Source organism: Ornithodoros turicata, chromosome 6 (genome assembly GCF_037126465.1).
Source record: "Ornithodoros turicata isolate Travis chromosome 6, ASM3712646v1, whole genome shotgun sequence".
In the NCBI taxonomy this organism is placed as follows: Eukaryota; Metazoa; Arthropoda; class Arachnida; order Ixodida; family Argasidae; genus Ornithodoros; species Ornithodoros turicata.
The window spans coordinates 27,517,460-27,542,167 of NC_088206.1; the positions used below are offsets into that span (position 1 = coordinate 27,517,460).

The 24,708-nt window shown below is 44.6% G+C and overlaps 2 protein-coding genes across 2 annotated transcripts in view; one reads left to right on the forward strand and one right to left on the reverse strand.

Annotated features, from left to right (window-relative positions):
- The window catches only part of LOC135396484 (uncharacterized), a 60,984-nt gene extending 36,525 nt beyond the window's left edge, over window positions 1–24,459 (reverse strand). The window contains exons 1-2 of the mRNA XM_064627479.1: window positions 24,291–24,459; window positions 18,050–18,426 (exon numbers count right to left, since the gene is read on the reverse strand). Of these exons, the coding sequence (XP_064483549.1) occupies window positions 18,050–18,426; window positions 24,291–24,445 (532 nt within the window). The 5' untranslated portion in view covers window positions 24,446–24,459. The remainder of the gene's footprint in view (window positions 1–18,049; window positions 18,427–24,290) is intronic.
- Window positions 1–24,708, forward strand: part of LOC135396485 (major facilitator superfamily domain-containing protein 4A-like) — a 184,948-nt gene that overhangs the window by 61,814 nt on the left and 98,426 nt on the right. The gene's annotated exons all lie outside the window — the stretch shown is intronic.

Sequence of the window (24,708 nt, forward strand, 5' to 3'; positions counted from 1 at the left end):
CTTTCTTCACCTTCCTTTTGTGTGACGTAGCGCTGCGCAGCCAGTGGAGGAGAGTGGCGCCTATCGTGGAATCGCCACATATCGCCGAACATATGCTAAGGCCAAAATCTCGAAGCCCCATCAAAGCTCAGCCCGGGCACATAACTTCATTTTCATATCTCACATCTCATGTTTCGCGTGTAATGGGGTAGTGTACTGCTCTCCAGCGGTGAATCACCCCAGGCCATAGTCATGATCTATTTGTTGTTGTTGTTGTTGTGCTTTGTGTCTCGTGATGTGACAGGTACGCGTATCTGAGCATCCAACAGCTGCAACTGTAGATGCAATTATGTTGCACATACACGTTTCAGGTGCAAGAGCAACAACGATTTGTAATTGTAGTTTAATCTAATCATTTGATTACGCTTGTACTTTAGTTGGTTACTTTTTTGTGATGTTCACTCAAACTCCGTACTCGATTACTAATGTTCAGGTGAAGAAATTGTGTTCGATCCCTCCGTCCGCGTGCGTTTTCTCTGACTGCTTGTTTCCTTCAACACCATGTCACGCAGTTACTCTATCGCCCTTAAAATATAATATTTTTTTTTAGCCTGACATTTGGGCCGGAACATCAAACGCGTTGTTTACCAACATGCATAGTATGCAACTGTCTACTGGTATTTTCGTGGAAAGATTACACTGCGCTCGAGCCACGTTGCAAAAAGGCCACGATACAGTAAAATAAATACAAATAAGCATCCTTTTTTTATGCTGCATTTCTTATGAGAAAGAATGGATGGACTTTTGGAGTGGAAAATAAAAATAGGGGGAAATTTACTCGTCCACCTTTGTTTGAATAAGCGCTCGCTTAATTCCATTATAGAAAGTATGGGGTGAGTATATAGCTTTCTAGAATTAAAAATCGCCCGTAACGATTAAGATAACACTTTTAAAATACAACTTGGCTACATAACACGTTTGAAGGTCAAACATTCCACAGATAGATATACCGCCATTATTCCCGATTTGGACAAAGCGTGTGCCTTTCTGTGACACTTCACATAGCTGCATAAGTGTCACAAATATAGCAACGAATCAGCGGATATCATTCGCGATTGTGGTTGCCGTGTTATCCGGTTCTGTTCGAAGAGTTTTTTTTTTTTTTTCAATCGTATGTTAACCTCACTGAAACAGTGCGTTTCGATTAACACCGATTCATTAATTGACGGGCTTTCCACAGGCCCGTTGCGTTACGCCCGTTGTTATTTACAACTGACAACATCAATAGCTGTTAAATTTTACATGAATGCCGATGATAAGACCATATTCATCTCCAGTTCCGCCCTTGACCAAATTGTAGATCAAGCTAATGTAGCTCTTGCTGCAATAAACCGTTGAGCAGTAACAAATCGCCTAGTTATAAATACTAACAAAACCAAGGCTGTACCTAACAAGCCGAAAAATAAACCCGTAAATTGTACTGTTGATGTATTTCTAGGACGAAACCACACTGAACTCGTCAAATCGGTCAAATGAGTACATTTTTCTGAAAACCTATCGTGGATTCGCCACATATCGCCGAACATATGCTAAGGCCAAAATCTCGAAGTCCCATCAAAGCTCAGCCCGGGCTCATGAAGCGCTTCCGTCAAATTTTGCAAAATATGATAAAAATTATTATTTACAATTCACTTGTAGAGTTTAGTTTAGTTTCAATGTTACAAAAAAAGGGGGGAACTGAATTCGTCACCCGACGAATTCTGCTCGTCCCAAAATGAACACATCAATGAATGAGCCCCGCAAAAAGGAAAAATAAAAAAAATACAAAAACATCACCCGTCCCTCTGCCTGAACTGCATGTTTACATGCATATGCATCCCATAAAAGCGCACAGAATTGCGACAAACTAAAACTGGAACAAGCAACAAGGAACTCGACGGCGCATGCCAAGCACGCGGTCCTAAAGGTCTGTTTCGAAATCACAGCTCAGTATAAAGTTTACAGGTGCTGACAACGTTGCATCTCTCTTCTTGGGTTTCCATACATCCAACACCTTTACTATATGTCGAAGTTTATATTGTCGAGTGCAGATTTCAATGTACCTCTTTAGGGTGCATATTTTGTGCAGTGCATGAGGATGTGCTCCGTGTTTTCCACAGTTGCACACATTGAACAGCTTGCTGAACTACCCCTGCCGAGAAACAGTCGTCCAGACGGGACGTTAATGCGAAACAGGTGCAAAAGTGTGTGGATAGCGCACATAAGACACGGACGAGGTATGCCAGTGTATGAACCGACTACCCCTCTACCGCACTGAACTAAGTGTCTGGATAGGTCCCCGTATGCTGGACGGAATACGGAATTTCATCTCCGGGTCTATCTGGTGCAGCAAGGACGAACGACTATTGGCTTGTAACCATTGCCTTGTGATGTGAATAGAAGAAGAAAAAATTGGGGATTTAAGTCACGACAAAGTCAGACTGGCTATTGCCTTCTCTCAGCAATTTCAACAGCTTTTTCTCAGCTTTTTCATCTGACTTGGAATATGTCACTAGGTGTTCCGTTGACGAGATGCGTTATATCTGCTACGTCGTCTGCAGCTTCATTTCCCAATTCACCCGTAGTTTCCGTCCTGCGCTACTGCCCATTGGTTTGGAGAACTGCCAGCCAGTGTAGTGGCACCCGGTAGGTACCCGGGTTCGAATCCCGGAGCCGGCTGTGCTGTCTGGGGTTTTTCCTGTGTTTTCCTCGGACTCTTTCAGACATATGTCGGCACTGTTCCCTTAGAAGTCGGCCCAGGACGCGCATTCCCCAGCGCGTTAGTCGTGACGTAGCCCACCTGTGTGAGGCCGACAACGGCCGCCCGTTCACCACCACCACCACCTGTTAGAATTATTGTAACTTGTGTGAGACGCACTCAAATTTTGTTTAATACTCATATCATCATGAAAATAACACGTTTTTGTACGTATTTTTTTTACCAAAAGCATGTTTATTAGCTATGAAAAGTGGTAATAAAATCGTATGACCGTTCCCATAAAAACAGCTGGCACAGCGCACCCGTCATGCAGAAAAGCGGAAAGTTTCCACTTCTAGAACTAATTTTGGCAATCAATCTCAATCTCAAAGTCTTCCTACCACTTTAAATGTCCATGCTCACAGAGTAAATATTAATGTTATCTCGTTATCTTCATTAACATCATTATTTGTGTAGTGTTTGTAATTTTGTTAGCGTTTATAGTTTGTTTAATCTCCGTTTGTAATATTTGTTCGATGTACCTGTTGTCGAAACGAGTGTACGAGACGGGATTGCGCCCTTGTGAAGTGGCTTTTTGCACTGGTTTTAGGCAATTCCCAGTATTGTAATTTGAGATTGACATAATAAATTGATTGATTGAATATATCGGAATATTTCTCCTGGTGTAATTGACGTATTTTATACCTGACCAATTATGTCCGCTAATTTCATTGAGTGACGTACGAAACGAAGGAGTTCTTCGGAGAAGATATCGGAAAGGATAAGCGCCGAAGATCTGCTCCATTAGCACTTTAATCGCGTTATCTCGTTGGCGTGTATAGCATGCTACTCTCGCGACTTGGAGATTTGTAGATAGAACGCAGGTAACCATGGAATGGTGAATTTCAATAGGTCGTTGTGCTGGTTGGTTCGTTAGAATGTGGGGTTTTTAGTTTTCAAGTCAATCCCGTGTGTCAATCATGGATGGATTTTTTGACGAAAAATATAGAGATGGTGGTTCCACAAATGTGGATCCAAGGGGGTTATATACTAAAACTTTTCGAGTTGAAGAGGCGACCGAGCGGTGACGCCTGCGCGTCGCCATCTTAGCGGGCGCAGAAAAAAAGCGAATCAATAAACACCTGCTGACTGAGGTAGCTCTAGAATGTGTGCTTCTTTTATTTTTTTTATTTGGGTAATATTGCTGACCGCCCAGTGGAGCAAAGAGACACTAGGCCGAACAATAAACATAACAAGCGGGATTGTTAACGTTCGGTGGTAACCAGACATGTACAAGATACTCAAAAATGTATTTAAGATAAGATAATAAATACTGACGTCAGAATGTAATTAAGATAGAGTATAAATACAAGAAAATTAAAGTAATTAAGATAGAGTACAAAATACTTCAAAAAGTATTTGAAATACAATTAAGATACTATTTATCCTTGAACGCAAAATGTCACCAGTCACTGGTCAATGCGGCATGTCGCCGCTATGTGACAGGAATCACCTAACCCCCGTGTACTACCCAAGTCGTCCCTGTGTGATAGGACTCATCTAAACACAAGTCCCCAAAAGATGACAAAGAGACACTACATAACTCCACTAGGTATATGTGACCCAGAACAAAGCAAACTTTAGCAGGTCCCACAGGGCACACATAATAGAACCCTCACTTACGAAGGATTAGTACACACGCGCCAAGATCTCTAAATGGAGACTTCCAAGAAGGGCCAATGTCCGGGTCCAGTCCGAGGGACTCAGGAAATTTCCATTTAACAAGCAACATAATGAAAAGACGAGGCACAGAAAGTTTGAGAGGGAGATCCAAAATATGTAATTAGAGTATTGAGTAGAAAATACCATAAAATGTATTTTAAATAGAGTACAAATACACAAAACAAAAAGTATTGAGTAGAGTACCAAAATACCGCAAATTGTATTTAAAATACAGTATTTTAAATACAATACTCCAAATACGTACAAGTCTGGTGGTAACAATACGTATGACAACATGGTAATATCAACGAGTGCGAAACACTATGTTAAGATGTTAGCAAACATACTTGTTATAGTTGAAACAAACGTGTCTGTATCATGTAAAGAGATATGACTGATTCAGGAAGCAAATTCCACTCAAACGAGGCTGAACACGTTCTAACTTAAGTATGTCGGATGCTGTGTGAGGATCCCAGACTACGTCTCCATAATCAAGGATTGGGCGAACAAGGGAAAGATAAGCTGCAAGCTTAGTTTTACGGGTGCAATTGCGCATAAAACGCCTCAAGAACCACAGTCTCTTGGTGGCCTTTCTTGAAACTTCATCGACGTGACAGGTCCAACGGAGATCGGATGTTAATATAACTCCAAGGTAGTTGTATCTGTCTACGGTGCGGAGGCGCGCATTGTCCAATGAGTAAGCGAAAGACAGTGGCCTATTTTTCCTGGATATTGTCATTTGCACGCACTTTTTAACGTTTAATTCCATCTGCTAGTACCTTGTCCATTTAAGAACTTTGTTGAGTGATTCATCTAATAGCAGTTGATCATTTGTATTGTTCACAACGTCGCAAATAATGCAATCATCAGCATATAACCCACATGGTAGAGACACAACTTCTGCAATATCATTCAAAAATATAAGGAAAAGGACGGGACCCAGGACGGACCCTTGGGGCACTCCCGATGTAGCAGGCACTTTTGGTGATACATATAATCGTCCAATGAAACACACTGCAATCTGTCCTGAAGATAGAATGTAAGCCATTGTATGAGACCATCGTGTTGTATAATAGCGGACAACTTCCTTAGTAGTTTTGCGTGTGAAACTTTATGCTAACATGCAAAATAATTGCTTAAAAAAGGCGTTTCTGCCTCGCTTAAATGGACCGTGCTGGAAATCGCTGGATAAAACTCTCATAACCCCCTTGTTGACCGTTCGTTATGCATGTGCGATAATCACTTACGAAATCTAAGATTTCGTGCTCATAATGACATACGGCAGACGGGCTGATTCTTTCTATCGATTTCCCCGCAAGACGCAGCTGCAAAAAAGGTACGCTTTGCCCGCAACCATACTGGCGGTGTCAGTTTTTGTCCCTTCCAATATGACAGCAGGCATCACCCGCTCGCTATGGCTCGTATGGGGTCTATGGGGGATCGCCGGCTGCGGTGTCTGTCTGTCGTACATTCCCCCCATAGCGTTAGTCGTGACGTTGCCCACCTCTATCAGGCTGACAACGGCGAGCTCTTTCAACACCACCACCACTCCAGAAGTTCTCCTTGTGTGGATCCGTCTACCCCATGTCACTTAACGCTGAGTGCTCAGCGACGTACCGCTTGGGGTTGCAGATAAAATGAAAAAATAAATGAATAATAAAGTATGAACAACTAAGATGAAAGAAAATGTAACGAAGGAGCGAAGTGTGTCGCACTAAAAAGGGAGGGAGCGAAAATATCAAATGACGTGATTATAGTTCCACTATTCTTCCCTGAGGTCCCTAGGCTAGGTTTCACAAACACTGGTTAACTTTGAACCGAGATCAAGGTTTGCTAAAAGTTCAAGTAATTTGAAGTAACACTCAATTCTTTTTTTACAAACGTTAGTTGGTGACGTGATAAATGTTTTAGTGACAATAACTCCTTTTACTGAAACAGAGTTAAGCGTTAAATTGAAGTCGTGGGACCGCCAAAGCTCTCGAACTTGATGTCCGCCTCAGTGTTCCGAAAAGATTGGGCTACAGCTCCAAACGCTCGTTGCTGGAATTATGGTTTCACGACTCTAGAATTTTGACAACGCTGCAAGGTCGGTCATCCTGCGCTGCCAACTGTGATCGTAGGCGGCAAAGTTGCTTCGGTGTAATACACACAGCCACACGCGCACTGAAAAGAAACGCGCGTATCGCTGATCATTCCGCACATGGTGTGTTGTCCGGGTGTTTTCACTGGTTCTTTCTCGAACACCCCAATGCAAATGTCGGCATAGTTCCTATGATGTTGGCCCAGGTTGCATGACCCCCTGTCGCACAGTATGGCGCCATATCAGGTAAACGATACGAAAATAGCCGTATGACCATCATCGGCGCCAAACTGCATGGCTGAACATTTCTTTGTTATAGGAAAATTTACTTACACTACACGACACCAGTTGGACCTAGTTGGGCTATAGTTGTGCTAGTTACGTTGTTATGACTAGAGGCCTGCGCGGTTGCGGGTGTACCCGTGGATAAGCCAGGATACACGCACTAATCCTGGTTTTGCGGGTAGAAAATGTGACTTGATGCGGGTCGCGGGTGTAGTGCGCGTGCACCCGCGTTGCCGCTGCGGGTCGTAGTGGTACCCGCAACATACTCGCGTTCATGCTTTTTCGCGAAACATACGCGCAAAAGACCGGACTTCCAGTGCGTTTTATAATAATTTGATGGCCGTTCTTTCGACAATTATGTATCGTGCATGTGATGTACCAAATGTAGAGTACGATTAAACGTTCACAAACCCTTTCGTGTTTTTCTTGTTTGCGCTGCAGTACACTAACTCGTGCAACTCGACTGCACGCCCCTGTAGTGCGGGTCTGCGGATATACTCGCGTGACCCGCAGGTGCCGGTAGTTCCACCAAAACTCGTGCGGGTACGGATTGGGAGGTTGTGTCTGCAGGTGCGGTGCGGGAGCGGATCGATAATTCCATACCCGCACAGACATCTAGTTATGACTATACTGTGGACACCACTGTGACTACTACTACTACGCAAGATACGTACAATACATGTACAATGCAATACAAATATGTATACCTAAACCGAATGTGTACATTATGTACAAGACTAGATATGTGCACTACATCTTATGTAGAGGGCTTGGACAAAATATCTCGAACATCCCTATTTCTACATAGATCCTGGTTGGAAGAGAATGAAAGTGAACTTCTACATCTGTCCTGGCCAGCCCAGTCACGAGACTGGAATGTTATGACTTGTGTGGGACATTCTAGAGAACGAAGTCAGGAGTAGATTCCTACCACCTGCTTCCATCATGGGGCTAGCTTCAGTACTGGCTGAAGAGTGGCATAAAATTTACATGTTGTTGTTGCGATTTATGTTTGTCCATTCCTCGACGTAATTCAGCTGTATTATGTGCAACAGGGGGCCCTATACTCCATATTAAGAAAATAACGTGTGATGTGTGGTTGGTGTTGGAGTTATTTTGTCCAAACTCTGTATGTATGTATACATTTATTTCTGTTGCGAGTGAATGAATGTCTGCTTCGGTTGTATAAATAGCCCAGTTCTGGATGGTTCAAAACTCTGCATTTTCCATTCCCGTGAGTAAAGTGTAACGCAAATTGTTGCTCGTATCATCACCAGCGTTTGCTTCCGAATTTGCTTATTGAAGCCATCCATTCTGGCTCGCTTTTTGTTTCGGTCGTTGGCAATGTAAAGAAACGGTCCATTATACCGCCAGGTATTGGTCCTGCTCCATCTCGTGTCCAACTAACGGGGATTCCCTTACGAAGAGCACGATTGCGGAAGACGGCAGCCCATTGTCAACAGTCGCCTTTAACAATGGCGGCTCTTTTCGAGGTCACCTCGTTTCGATTCTCCCACGCGCTCTTGTGTCGATGAAAACTTTCCAACGGGATGACAAAACGGCCTTCACTAATATACAAAGGACTGCACTCAGTATTCAAAACTTCAGTGAGAGCAGCGCCACTGTGCCTTCATCTGAACACTACAACTGAATGGGACTTCCTTGTGTATACGGCAATCCCGTATTTAATCGATCCAAATACTTCTGGCTGTAGCTCCTTCTTACTCTAATAATTTTCGCACGTTTACTGAAGCGCGTAATTAAAACTGTAAAATATCAATTTCGAGCTGTGAGCTTGTCGCCGCTATATGTCCATATCTCTGTATATCAGGTTGTGAGTAACTCCCACTGTTTCAAAAAATGTATTTTCGACGATGAAACCCAAAAGTCTCAATACACGATGACTTGCTTTATTCTAAAAAATTAACCTGTTTGAGTGCTGGGCTATATGCGGGCTCTATGTGCTACATGGCTACAAACCTGATTCCCATGTCAGTTAACAGGACGAAGGTGGGACGGAGGACAGCACGACATCAAACGCGATTATTGAAAGATGAATTTAAACGTCGTAAGGCACCAGAAATTTGACTTCAATTCATTCAAACAATTCACTTCCTCGGCAAAAGTAACACATCGAACAGCTCTCTGCTTTCTGGTCAGAATACATTTAGTATACATACGCGTTTCTCCCACCAAACCAACGAACCATGCACAAACATGCACATTCGCTAGTTTCTATCCGCGACAGTGACATTTCCTTCAAGCGCTGCTTCATCATTGAGACCACTTCCCAGAAGCGAGCCCTAAATAGCATCCGCGGGCGAAGGAATTCAGAGAGACATCTTGAGAGTGAATTACGGGATATTTTACGCGGTTTATCCGAGAATTTTTGTCCTTAGGTTGTAAAATGAACAGCATGCAAAGATCGGAAACAATCAATGAATTGTTAGTTTTTTTAGTGATTAGGAGCGAACGTGTTATAGCCATACACGTGAAAGAGAGGGCTGATGTCTGTGAGCAATACTCAAAAAACAATAATGAATAGAAGAAAAAAAAAAGGCGAGGGCTGTAGTAAGAAACACATTCCCTGTTTCTCTTTCGCGCTTGGAATCGTCGTTAAGTTGCTTTCGTCATTTTCTTGGATAGGTAGTCCGCCTTCTGGACTCTGGTATTTAAAAGTGGATATAGCAGGGAGTGTGAGCAATAGTGATAGAAAAAAAAATATATATATGAAGGTGCAGCACGCTGGCCCCAGAACACAGTATAGCAACGTTGTAGCGGATGATACAATAACACATAGGACAAACACAACACAATGGCTTTCATTTTTCTTTTTTCTTTCGGTGGGGTTCATCTATTTAGGAGTTCTTTATGGGAGCAGCAGAATTCATCAGGTGACAAATTCAATTTCTTCTCTTTTTTACATTCCAACTCAACTCAACTCAACAACACAATGGCAATAAGGGTGAGTGGATGACCCCGTGTTTCCTAGTGTGGCTTGGTACGTTGAAAAGAGAGTAGCTAACATGGTGTAATTGGCAGAATCTCTGACAGGCAATCAGAGTGTGCTGGGTTCGAATCCACTGCTGGTGTCTTTTCTTCAACTGGCATCATTCAATTGACAGTATAGCAGTTTGATAATATTGGCGCACATATCAAATTAACTTACTACAAGAAGGACCAGAAAGCTACAGACGCAGCTATATTCCCAATCTGTGCGCTAACCTTGCCTTTGTAACTTTTCACGACCGACAATTTGCAAATTTGCCGTCACGCTCTAACGCGTAATTCTAAATGTGTAACTAACAAAGCGCGCAAAATATGTCTGACATGGCGTCCATTACCTGAGGTCTCCCGCATGGTTGTGTACATGAATAATTGGTCAAACACCCCGACTGGGATCTGTCCGTCGACGTCATTAAGGCCTATCGACGTGATAATAAATGTTTCATCTTTAAAGGGCGACTCGGCACCAAAAACGTGTTGAGGTAAAAGTGCGACATCAATCCGTATACCGTATGATATTTTAGTGAATACAATTTCTCATCCCCAGGTGGCACAGATAATTAGAAAATGAATATTTTCCTTTGAGTGATTAGGCTCTCCTCCACGGAGAAGCAATCCAGCAACACTGGGCTTGACCTCACCGGTAGTCCTCGTGTACGGGTTTCTGATGGTTTTGCTTTTACCGCAGGCGAATAGTTTAGAACGAAATCGTGGAAGCATATGACTGGTCATCCATGTGGCACGAAGAAGTTACAAAGCGCGTGCCCGAAAAAACAGCCGGTGGCCCACACGAGACTACCGGTGACGTCACGCATGGTACCTATTTACACAGCCATTATAATAGTTTCGGATTGCCTCGGAGTGTCCCTTTAAAACCAAAAGGAGCTCGCAGGCCGACCCTGTTTTCACGGTTGTTGCAGACGCAGTTGCACTCCCTGACATAATAATTAATAGCCGCCGTCAGACTCTCATTATTTCTCGCGTAATACTAAAGATGGCTTCCGTGTTCTAACCAGAACTCGTCGTGTCTTTCTCCCCCGTATTGCTCTATCGCTCATTCATTCGGTATGTCCTACTGTCTTACATCCTGGGGGATCCACGTGCAATTTCTCATCTCGTTGCTTCTTCCGAGAAGGAGTCCATCTTGACATGGAGCCCGTCTTTCCCATCTTTTTGTACATTGAATATCCCGCTTTTCATGGCCTGTACAGTTCAATTCAGACGTTCTGCATTCCTTTTTAAAATACTACTCGGTGGTGTTCCTCTCCCCTTACGGCGCCGTTTTACTCCCTTTTCGTCAATCTAAACTCGACGCATAAGAAGCTTCATCTCTACATAATCAATCTTCAGTATGCACTCTAAGAAAAAAGGAGTACTTTTACTCCTTTTGGGGACTAAATGCATTGCCACAAAAAATAGTCCCTTTCGGGAGTAAATGAATGTCACAGAGTGGAGACTGCATTTCACGCGCTGTTGTAAGAGTCTCAAGCACATAATTCGTGTGCATGCATGAAAATACTTTGAAGCAAACCGTCAACCGTGATATATCGAGTGATATAAAATCTTGCGCTATACATAGGGCACAATTTGCGAAGAAAGATGCGCTAACTGTTTCTTACTCTGTGTGGCTGGAAAATTGCTGCGTTGGCTGAGTTATATAGCCTTATGCCCTTCAAATTGACGAGGGGCACATATTTACGTAGACGGTTACATTCAGGAGACCATTCGCGAAGTTCAGTGACAATTTGCAATCCTGGGGAGTAAATGTCGGGCTTGGGGACTAAAATGGGGAGTAATTGCAGACTAGAGGAGTAGAAGTTGCAATTACTCCCCGTTTTACTCCTTTTTTTTTCTTAGAGTGTGGGAAACTTTTCTGCACTTTCTCTCTTTCCTGCTTTCTTATCCTTAAGCTCCCTTTGTTTCTTGTCTTTCTTCGTTTGCTTTTTTACGTTGTAACTGACTGATAAGTGTTACTTTAATCGTTAAGTGACGGGGAGTGGCATGTACTGCTTGCGACACGCTTTTCTGAAATCAGTACCCTTTGGTTTATCCCATCTCAATTATCCAGGTGATGCAATATCATTTATTTTGAGTAATAAACACGTGCAGCGTATGGTCTTCCTTTAAATACAATATTGGAACAACATTTCCGAGGGCAACCACGGAAATATGGGCTGCAGAACTACTGACAGGCGATTTTAGACAACCGTGTCGCTAGCAGGATGCAGCCAATTTATCCGTATTTAAAAAGCGATAAAAACCGGGCTGTTTGGTGGTACATCTAAAGTGCTTCGTCTGTGTTGTCTCTTTGTGTCCCCTGCACCGGAGTTTTATCGCTTTTAGATATCCGTATTTATTTTTCATTTTCACTCACTTTCTCACGAGGTATAACAATAATTCGTGTACTTTGTTTGAGGTTACTAAACCATGACTAGCACTTCAGGGGGGGGGGGGGGAAGAAAAGGCAGCGAGTACTGAACAGTGATTGCCGGGAAGTGAACAGGACCCGCTGCATTGCTTCCATCCGCTGTGTTTTCTTCTGTTCAATGTTTTCTTCTTTTTTTCAGCTCAGCATGTACCAACAAGCCCAGATGAATATACTTGCGGAGTATCATCATTTCGGGCACCGCGTGTGCATCTGGTATTTTCTATAAATACGTTTTGCACATCTTTTTGCATCTTCTCGGGGGAGAATTTTGTTTTGTTTGTTTTTATTTATGGCCACTGCTACTTACATCAACTGTTCGCATTACTCTTAAGCTGCATTTTACTGCACTACTTAGTCTCCCTGCCAGTTCAAAATGTTAACTGAAATAAAATAACACGCGATGGGAATGGTTTGACATCACCGACTACCCGTGCTGCCTCTCACACTCATGGGGATATCGGCGAACGTCAATAATGCTATCCATCGAGAGGAAATATCAATAGACAAAAAAAAAAAAAAAATAAGAAGAGCAACAAGAAAAAAATGAAGGGTCGAAAACAAATGAAATACATCCATGAAAGAGCGATAAAAATATTGTCAAGTTACCTGTACGGAAGCGTTAAACGATTCTTTCTCGCGTGATCCATTTTGTCATCGAAAAAAAAAACGGCACGTTAATTAGAAGGGACGCTTTTAACATTGTACTAAATCAATTTGCAAAGAGACAGGATGAAAACAAAAAGTCCTCTCCGACATGTTGGCTTCTGCCGTCCGTTAGATGATAATGGATGCAAACTCGATGGTTCAGCGATAATGCCTACCTCCAATCGGGAGTGCCCGATTATTTTCTACGAGTCACTATTACTGACGAGACGAGTTTACATGGAGTTTTTCCGCTTCCGCACTTCTCCGATCCAATTTCTCTTCCGGCTGTCGCCGATTGCATTCTTCGGACGGCACTAGCGGACGGAATTGAGGTGAAGCGTGCACCAACACTGCCAGCGAAAGAGCTCAGCTGGTGGATACGCAATTCCGCAAAGGATGCCATTATACCAGACGGGGGATGCACTCTCTCTCTCACTCCCGAGCAGTCGTCCACTGCGATCGTCTCTGTAGAATCTGTTTCTGCGGCAAAGTTTCTCCCTAAATATTTGTTTTCTGTGGACGTCGATGCTGTTGATAGTTTACCCGTGAGAGCTTTAAAGGGCAACTGAAGTGGAGAAATTCCTCCTTGTGGAATAAAAGATTACGATTACGTTGACACCAACACAAAAGGAACGAGATTTCTCAGTTGCGTCGTTCGTCATTTATGAGGGAAAGAAGAACCTGCGCTTTCCGTCTCCCTCTTCTTCTCCAGAAGGTTGACAATGCGCTGTCACTGGTCTGCGCAAGCGATCTAATCATGGCGAGAGATCGTTTGAGGGAACCCATCCGAGAAGTGTCCGCATTGTCGATCTTCTTGGGAAGCAGAGGAAGAAGGAAAGCGTAAATTGTAGGATCTTCTTTCCCTCATCAATCACGAATGACGCAGCCGATATATCTCGTTCCTTTTGTGTTAGTGTCAAGGTAACCGTGTCTTCCATTGAAATTGCTGGACTTTAGTACCTCTTTAAAAATACCTCGGACGAATTTCTGCGCGATGGCTAAGGGAGTGCACGCAATTTCTGTCTAATACGGTTGAAGGACATCCTCACGGAAGATTCTAGTGGAAGAAAAAGCGAAAACACTACTCGCGGAACCGAAGTTCCGTCCCGTGTTACGTCGAGCATTCACACGGTGCCGGAATATCGGGAGTGGCGTACCGCGCACTTAGCAGACGACACTCGGGAGATGGCTCCGTCAGCGTCTTTTCCTGTCGTCTGCTACGGAATATCTTGTGTCGTATAGGATGTTCCCCACGGTTAGCAGCGCACGTGAAGACACGACGTTGAGCGCTCACGAGACAGCAGAAAGCTATGGCGTTTTTCGCATCTTCCGCTGGAATATTCTGGGGAATGTCGCTCGCGTAAATACACGGATATAAACATGAGAACGTGGGAGCTGCATGTGCACATTTGACTAGTAGATCTTATACCGAGGGCTGTCACACGGCAAACTTAATTCCATTCAAAGCGACTGACGTTCGCACTGAATCACATTCGTTTGTATTGCATCGAGCTACACGAAGAAAAAGAATGTCATTCGCAAGTGATATAACAGGCGATTATTAAGACACCAGGGCCGAACATATGAAGCTATATACAGGTACATTCGCTATATTTTATTTCTTTTCTCGAATTCATATAGTGAAACATTACATTATTTTGTTGCGCATCGGACGGCCCTCAATAGGCGATTTCAGATATTGCTCTTGTGCTCCGCACGGGGACCCTCCGTCGCCCAAGTCACGCGCATCGCGCAATGCGTGGTGGGAAATTGTTTGCATTCGTGCTTGCCTGCCTGGTGCTCGAAGGAAGGCGGGAAAACCGAAACCGTTTGCGCTCTTCTTCTTCTGTCTGACTCATGAAAACTAAATCCCAAGGTGCAGTGGGGCATTCGCAACACGGCGCTCTCTGGCGGGTCAGCCATGCAATTTCTGAAATCGTCTATTGGTTAAGTATCACGAGCCAAAAGAGAAGCAAGAAGCCGATGTGCGATGTATCAATCGCACGGGCGTGGGAGTCGACTGGGAACGAGAGTAGTTCTCTGAAAACAGCGTTAAACCTTGCTTCCTCCGTGTCAAAAGTTATTAAATTCGTGATAAAATATTGGAGTACAGCTTTTCATTCGTGTTTAATTTCTTCTAACGGTTTATCCTTGTTGTTTTTGCTACCTCTCTGCAGACAAGGTATGCAATCGGTGCGAAAAGGAAAAGTGAATGAGCCCCTCGAACTCATTCGCTTTGCGAGAGCCAATCGCATCTATTATTATTTGGTTTTACCGTGTGACATGGAAGAATGTCATTCAGTGTGAGCGTCCTTCGCTGGTAATGCCATTCAGTTTGCCGTGTGACAGGTGGTATTAGTCACGCCTTGCACAGACCCTGCTTGCAATGATCGCCATACCTCAAACGACGTACTTGCGTACAACAAAATCCAGTTGTTTTCAAGACAAACAAGAACAAACGACTCGCATGTCCATTTTGCATCCGCATTATCAGCAGTCGATATAGATCAGTGGCTTGGGTGATTTCCTGAGGAACGAATACGAAACATGCCAGTGGACGAACGAGTAGTCGCGGACTGCGGGACGCGGGCTGCGAATTTTACTTCGGTACGTCGATGCCTCCAAGCATGTAAAGGTATCGTGTGGCATCCATTACAGTATGACCTGTCCCAGTTTTTCTGATAATAAAGCGATGACAGCCATAATGCAAAATATGAAACGTTGAATTGTGAAACCAATATTTTTTTATGAGACGAAATCCCCCCCCCCCCCCGGCTAGAGTTTCATATTTAAAAAAAAAACAGACGAAAAAAACACTGCTATATTCGCAAAAATTACATAGCAAAAAACAAGCGGTCGTTTATGAATCGGTGCTCCTTCTTGAAGTCATTTATAACGAAAAAATGTCCTGTAACCCACACATATATGAGCGTTACGATACGGCTACACCCATGAATATTCAACTATGGGTTATGTATGTTGTTCTTTCCTCGCTTCGTTGGCCATCTTAAGAAGCACTCGAGTTGCAGTACAGAATTGGCGACACTCAAGGGCACACTGTGCAAAGACTGAAGCGGCCAGACATGTCGCCATCGGGACAAGCACCGATACCACAGTGTTTCTTCGTCACCTAAACTCAAATAAAACAAGCAAAGATTTCGTCCGAAATCGTTGTCAATGGGACAGTTGTCGATTCACTGAGCCTTTTATGGCCCTTGCGGCAGCGAAATGACCGTTTTCAGTAGTTTGAGTGTGCGATATCGGAAGATGATGATGATGATTCACCCTCACAATGCATAGTTATCATCCATACGTCGCTTGTATACCCATCATTGTTGTCGGTTCTTTTAATGACCCCATTCGTGGCTCCTGCTGAGGTTGACATTGTCTGAGACATGCTGCCCATTTCTTGCACGTCGTGATGTAAAAAGTAAGTAGAGTCAGTTCTCTGCCACGTTCAGTGTGATCTTATCTGTTTGTTCCATCTTGCAGCTTGCGCGGATAATGTGTTACATATTTATCTTTTCTTCTCGGAAGAATGTTATGTTTCTTGACGATATGTACTAATTAGAACTGAAGTCAAACCAAACGTCGGATTACACAACCTTCGTTTTTCGTCTCTCGCGTCGTCAACGGGCATCCCAAACATTTCTCATGACAAAAGGTAGTGTACGTGTCCACCCACATGGAGGCCTCGTCTCTAATAATCTCTTTGGAAGTCATTCTGAATAGGGTCGTCCATTTCAGTTCTAATCATAGTCATGTTATGTTCGCGTGCATGTAGCTTGAAAACCCGCTATAGTATCTCACTCCTGTGTAGCAGACTCAGGATCTTCAAGCAAAATTTACCGTGATTCTTGCCCCTCGTTATAACTAAGGTTTCTGATTTTTTTTTTTTTCTGCGTTTTCAGAAATTCGGTGTGAAAAGCCGGTGGTCATTTCCTTCAACCCGAATCGACGATTTCCGGTGGGAATATTTTAAACGCAAAAAACATTCGGTGATAGCGTCGAAAAATGAAACTAGCATTTCCTATACATACGGTAAACGCATCACTTTTTTGCATTTTCGTTACGGTATCAACTGATAACCTGATCATGACGTAATAAATTGCCACGCACATGTTAAGTGACTGAGAGGACAACGCACAGCGCTCCTTTCGTTGCAACATTAACAATGGCATTCATTGCTCGTCATTAAGATGGCAACGTAAGCAAGTTAAGAGCTTACGTTATTTACTTTGATACAACAGATGATTTGAGGTGAATATTCGGGTGCTTATCGGTGTTATCTTCACCGACCGCGTAAGACACGTACCGGCGCGTTCCGGTAAATACCGAAAACCAGAACTCGATAGTGGTATCCTACTCTTTTATGCTCGAGCATTCCAAACGTGATCAAGCGACGGTCTGCTCTCACTCCAATCATTTATATCACTGCTGCATTCGATCAGCAACGCCTTACCCGAACGTGCTGTAGACATTACCAGTAACTCAGAGTTATTGCGTAAGAGCTCTGTGTGTATTTCTTGTTCACCGTTTGTTTGTTTGTAAGGAAAAAAAGGAGAAATTGAACTCGTTTCTCGACGTGTTCTGCTACTGTAAGTGTTCATCATGAATGCTGTCTGTATTGCTTTGCTTCATTTGTTGTTGTGTTTGTGTGGCTATCATATGATGTTTTTGCCCACATAGATCTTCTTCCGTTAATTTTTGCAATTATTATTCCCGTACAATCCACGTTGCACACCCGCCTTTGAGCCATTGAGGACTCTAAGTATATAAAGAAGTAAATCCACTTTAAAAAATAACCAAAATGAAACCTCAGAGTTGCGTGAGTAACGTGACCACTGAATACTGAGGGTTATAACAAGCACAAGGTATTCCTGGCTGGCGTGCACCCACGTATGTCGCTGACCCCTCATTACGAACTTGTACTTCGTACGTAGTCCTTAAGAGCGGAAGAAAACAAAATGTAGGATGCCGCTTTCACTAATCGACCTTTCACTAATCCCAATGTTGGACCGCCATCGAGCATGTTGTTTACATGCGTCGTCTTGGACATTGTTTTCGGGAATTCCAGGTGAATTAGAAATATTAATCGATACGCTGCTCGGCGCGGCTTAGTTTCGGACTTGAAAGGTCGGAACAAGCTTTGTATGTGTGGACTCACCATCTCCGTAACTGGGCGGCAGGAAGCGTAGGTAGCGTAAGTTGGCGCTGCCCCAATACGGGTTTTGCAAGTTGTTGCAGAAGCCATCGTAGGAGCGGTATTTTGATGGGCGTCCACAGGGCCTCGGACGGTATGGGCAGGCGCGGAAGGCGATGTCCACTTTGGTCAAGCTGAAGGCTACGTCGCGGGGGCTCAACTCCAGGTGGCGCACGATGTTCTTCGTCGCTTCTTCGGTAATAACAGCCACGGCCGAGAGGTTTTTCGAGATTACTTTCGTCTTGAAGAGGGCAGCCTGGTACCAGGATGGTTCTGGAGGACGAAGGGCGAATCCGCTGTCAAAGAGTACCGGCTCCGTGACGTTCCATATGTGCCGTTGCCTGTAAAATATTTATTGTCAGATGGTTCCTCAGAATTTCAGTTCTAGGAAGCTGTTTAAATTGCACCGAGTATTTCAAGTTTATAAAACTAACCCTCGTACGCCTACCCACCGATAAAACACTTGAACCTAATTTTCGCGAGTTCTTTCCCGAGAAATTTGACTGTCATGTGATAAAATATTTAGATACATAATCGCATTTACGTGTATTTGAAGAAATGCGCTCTCGACTCTACTGGCACCGCGAATAAGTAAAGAGGAGTTTAATAGCACAGTGCATCGTCAAATACGAGTAAGTTATACTTTCCAATTATTCTTCGAAATTTTCTTGTTTGTTTTCAGAAGTTTACCCGTTGCGGCTTCTTTAGCTGGTTTATCGCCGTCGGTGGGTATAAACATCTACCCGAGAAACGTCATCATGACGTTCGTAGACAGACCGAAATCAAAACAGATCGGAAGGGGAGAGCTGGGTTCCACGAATGGGCAATTGTTCGCTGAAAGAAAAGTAGGACCGAGGGTCGCGTCCCTTTCAGAGACCATCGTAATCCCCTCAGGACCGTGGCTTTCGGACGCGACCTTGTTCGCCACTAGCTTTGAGCGTAGTTCAACTCTACCAAACTGGTGGCGCTGTCGAACATTATGACGTCATTTGTTTACAAACAGGTAGAGGTCTATTCTGTGCGCGAACACTCGTGGAACAGTTGCTCGAACTCTCTTGTCTAAGGTATTCGGACATAGACAAGATATTGGAGCGGAGCAAGATCACCGTCCAAACAGCTAGACCGATCCCTGCTCGTTAAGCTACAGACACCCGCTTTAGGATAGAGCTCGCCGAGAGGGACAGTTTCCTTTCACTGCAGCGATGCTCCACCGGAACAGTTTGACGGTTAACGTTGGTCATATTTACGATCATTTTGGGCTTTCATGGCGTTTGACGAGACACGCCGTGAACGTGTCGGATCATTGGTGGGCGATCACGAAAAATTGGGTTCATCCTTTCGTTCGTATATCTAGGTCGCAGTTCTTCCGCCATCAATCTTGATGCTCTGTAACCATGTCGACGTAACACAATGAAGATATTTGACTGTCGTACCTCAGACTGATTAAGCGGTAAATGCATACATAAAGCGAAGAACAGGTTGGGACGGCTACAAATGCTATAAAGAGAAGAATAAGTGCGGGCAGGACAGGATCAGTCCAAGAAGGAAAATATGGAAATGCAATCAATCAGCTGCGGGTGGAGGTTTGTATAGGGAGCAAGCGAGTTAGTAATTTCTTCGATTACGTTAGGGGGAGATTAGACTAGATTAGAAGAAACAAAAATTACAGGACGGTTACGCGATTGTGTAATGCGAATTTCAGCGGTAGCTGTTTTGTGTGGATGTCGACACGTTTATTGCCGATATATGCACAACTACTTTAGAGTGACGAGTACTGCCTCGTGATCTATGAAGTGAGTGGTGATGTGTAGTGCTGGGATTAGCGGGACAAAAATATTACTGAAATCGGGACAAGAGCGGGACAGAAAACGCTGCAAAATCGGGACACTTTCCGGGACAACGTACCCACCTCTGAGTATGTCAAAACTGCTCTTGTAAGCTGTAGATTATATTAACCTGTTTTGCATCACCGAAACCGAAACCGAAATCGAGAAAGAGGGTTTTGTGATACAGCCACAGCGAGACTGTGGTGAGACCAGCTGTTCTATGACGCTTGATGTGTGAAAGCATCGAGTGATTAAAATAATTACTTGAGCACGTATGTCCTTGATATAATTCACCAGGGCACACAGCGCAGGAAGGGAGTAACTATTTGAGCAATTCTTGTGTACAAAATGCTACGCAAATAAAGTCGACGCGCCAAAACATCGGCCTTGTTTGCACGACTATAGTTGAAAGTTGGAGCCCAAAAAATCCATAAATGTCTGCGCATCTAACTGTTGTATACCTACTCTTCCCCCACTCGTTTCTGTTTTTCTCTCTCCATTTGTCAATGTGTGTCCGCCGCTCATAGCCATAGTTTCTTCTTCGCGGCGCTAGCACGAAATCAAAATTGAGAAACCAGGTCTTATCTATATCCATAATCACGGCTCAAAATTTTTCGTCCGTAAATACGTGGGGTTCGCGATTGTTGTTCAGGTTGAGAAGCCGTCAATGGCTCACATTAGTGAACCTCACTATACGTACCCTTGCTCATTCGCTTCCAGTATTCTTTCCGCGCAGAATATAGCGTCAAGCAGCTGTCTGCTGTTACGTACTGCCGAAATAATGTAATAACGAGCAGTAACGCGAGATGCAAGCTTGTGGAGGTAAAATGAACGCGATTACTGATTACCATTTTATCCAGTTGTGAGGTAGAAATAAAAGGGAGGTACTGCAGATACAATAAGTCATTAAAGGGACACCTACTGGTCTACCGGGTTGCACAAGTGCCTCGAGTAGAGTGATAGACCTCAGTACCGGAGCAGAGAAGCCAGTTCCTGTACTCGGACCAGCTAGTTTGCTCGATATATCGGCGACATGGGCTCGTCCCTTCACTCACTTTCACTGAACCGCAGAATTTTTGTTGTGGCAACAAATTCCTTAAAATGTAACTCTACTCTAAAGTACTTGTTGATGTTATAACACCACGCCAGTATACAAGTGACATGAATAGATAAGTTTCCCTGTTGTGGAAACGTACATTAAACGCTGTTCCTTAACGTTTACTTAAATTTACGCGTTACAACTACTGCATTGCTTACAAATATAGTCACCCTCTTTCCTCAACCAGTTTTGGTACCGGTCAGCCAGTCTTTCAACACCTTCTCTGTACCATACTAAGCAGTATTCGCGCAGCAAACTGTTCCCTTCAGATTTCATTCATCACTTGCAAACTGTTGGCCGGCGAGGTACACTTTGCGGTAGAGAGAGAAATCACAGAGGACAATGATCTGGAGGGCACGACGAATGCGGAAACCTTTCCCATCTGAATTTTTCCAGCAAATTCTCGCGAGCCGAGTGGGGAGTTTTTTCTGTTCGATAGCGGATCGAAGTTTACTCAAGATCTCACAATATCTCTGGACACCGCCAGCCTCACGTTGTTTCCTTCTGTGGGGTAAGTGGTGTACCAGTAAAAGACCGTGGCAGTCGCAAAACACCGCTGCCGCAATCTTTCCAGCAGAGAGCGCTATCCCTGAGCTTTTTTCTGAGCATTTTCGCCAGCCGCCTTCCAAACCACGCATTGGTTGACGTTTCGCCTCCACGGCTGAATAATGCACGCACGTTTCATCACCAGTATCGATGCGTTAAGGGAATGCACCCCCGTCTCTTTGGTGCCTTTCCAGAAAAATTGGAGCCGAATTCGTCCGTTGCTGCTCATGAACATCACTGAGCAAACGGGGCACCCGTCTGGCGCAGACATTTCGATAACGAAGTTGATCTGACAGAATTGTTCCGATGCTCGAGCGTCCGACTTCCGTCCCAGGAGGCAGACGCGTAAGAACTTCATCAATGGTAACGCGAATATCTTCTCCCAGTATTCCGATATTGTTCCCTCTTGCCTTCCGCGGCGTTGTTCGTCGTACACGTTTTCATGGCCTTCTGTCAAGCATGCACGCCAACGCGAATCACTTGGATACTCGTACAGCCTTCCCCATAAAGAGACGTTAACTCTCGATGGATATTCACAGCAGTTTCGTTTGAAAAAGCGTGTGACAGCTCGTCAGACACGCTTCGAAGTGGTAGCACCGCAATGGCGAGCTCCATCCTGACAAGGTAGTGGACGCCTGTGCATGAACCAGAGTCAGTGTTACTAATAAACCACACAGGACTGACTTCCTACTGAAGATTTTTTTAGAGAACTAAAGTGGGGGAGCTGATTCGTTTTGCGCCCCGTGATGTCGCGGCACACGAAATTGTACAGCAAATTCAAAAACAAATATTTTCTTTCGAATAGCACCGCGCATTTCCATAAAAGGATTGTGCTTGACGTCGGCAGCGTATTTCCCGTCGCTCTGATATCGGGGGGGTAACGTATCGGCCTGATACTGCCCGCCTGAGAACTGCTATGACGCCATGTAGGGCGAGGGGTCCCCGAGGCAGTACGAGCTCTTAGAGTTTCAGTTTCAGTATCACTTTTTCTTCATTTTAGTTTGTTGTCCTCTTCGCAGCAACATGGTTATCACGCTTGTAAGTGAATACTGCTGACGGCTCTCTTTAGAATGTGTGCACAGCAACCGAAAAGCACTCAAGCTCCATGCTTAGAGAACATTAAACAAAACATCGCTTAGAGAACATTACGTATTAAATGGAAATTAGAACAACCATAGGTTAAAGAAAGAGGCGTTTCGGATCCATGTGCGATGATGACATGCCACGTCGGACTGGGAAGTGCCCCGGGTTGGAATCCAGCTGTGCTGTCTGGGTGTTTTTCCTCAGACACTCTAAGATAAATGTTAGCACAGTTCCCTGTGAAGTCGGCCCTGGACGTACGATCCCCCTCTGCGATAGTCGTGACGTTGCCCGCCTGTGCGTGGCCGACTACGCAAAGCAGTGCAATCATCACCACCACCATCTGAGATATCCACGTGAGGAGTACCGCTGCGCCCATTTTTAGCTAGCTTTCACAACAAACGCTTCGAATAACGTCCCCAACGTTCGTCCGGATTACGACCGTGAAGAGCTTCCTTTGACGTATTAGCATCATCTGGTTACCCTTTTGAGATATTGGTAGACTGAGTGTGCCATGCGACAGAGTTACATGTTATCATATCATCAAGCTACGTCAACTTATTATTCGTTTGTTACCTTTTAGTTATCAATGCATTCTACCGCGCGCTGGACGAGAGGATAACGTCGGTGTAATTTATCGACAACATACGCGGCTATTCTTCACTTTAACAGACTCTGCGAATGGCAGCTACTCTCGGGATGCCCAAATGACGACGCGCGCATTTATTAAATCACGTCGTTGCGAAGCCAGACAAGGGAACGACACGTTACAAATCCTAGACAGCTCGATCATGAAATCACGTCGCATTCACAATACAGCCGACCATAAGGAGTACGAATGTATTCCATAAGAGACTTGATGGCAGCTGCTTGATTGCACACGATATTGCTTTATGGATTAATAGTTGTTCTTCTTCATTCTTCTTTGCGCAACACAATCCTATCCATACAGCACCCTTCATCAGCTCATAAGGAAACTCCTTCTCCGAAAAGGCAGGAGAAAGCGTGGTCTCTTTTCTCGTGTGGGTGCCCTGCCTTCGCCCCAGGCTGCGATGCTCCCGGAACCGGATGCTTTCATCGACAGTCGCCGGCTGACGATCGACTTAGGCGTGAAATCTGCACTGTCCATTTCAAAGCGGATGTTGAGGAAGAAATTGAGTTGCAAGCGATTTTTGCACGACTGATGATCTTAATCTTCGGTCGTGCGACAATCGTAGGTTGTCAAAGAGAGGAACGAGGTGCTCCTTAACTGTCTATCAACAACCAATCAAAGTGGTGTAAAACAAGGAGGAGGCAAGACGGGCCAACGAGCAGGGAACCTCGCTCACTAAGATGTAAATAGATACGTGGACACATGCGACAGGAGTCCAACCTGTGACACGGCTCACGATAATCAACCATGCGCGTGGGCGAAGTCCGCTATGAATGTGGTGATTCACACTATTGTTGCAGATGTCCTGTCACCGGGAGTGATCAGACGATAGAATTGTCCGTTCACAGGAAGGTTTCCACTCGTAAGCTCCAAGCTGAGGGGGGTTCACATCGCACGTAGCCGCTGTCGGTGTCACTTGTTCGCCACACACACCAAACAAGATATGACGGCTCCTCACAACTGTCAGGCGTTCACTTCACCTAGTGAAAGGAAGGTACTTACGTTTGGATCCCTTGTCCGATAGCCCAGTCGATGAGGTTTCTATCGATGCGAGATACGACATCGTTTGCACTGAACTGCGCTGAGGCGACAGACAAGACGAGCAACGCGACGAACAACCGCAGCAGCGGAGCCCCCTTCTTTCCCTGTAAGGCCATAGCGGCCAACTGCGTGCGTGGTGGGCGACGTTTGCCCTGTTATACAGTTGCCGAGCCGCTTTCTCCTCTGGGGGACCTTGACCGGGTACTCTTTCCCGGCGCTGCCCCGACGGCTTCGTGACAACCTTCCTGCCGTCGATGGACAGTGTTACCGGCCATCCACCTCACGAGATTCATTCGCCTTGTAAGTGAAGCTCCGGTGGCCAATGAAAGGTGACGCCCCCCCTAAAGATACAGTCGAACTGGATTTCACTCATTAAGCA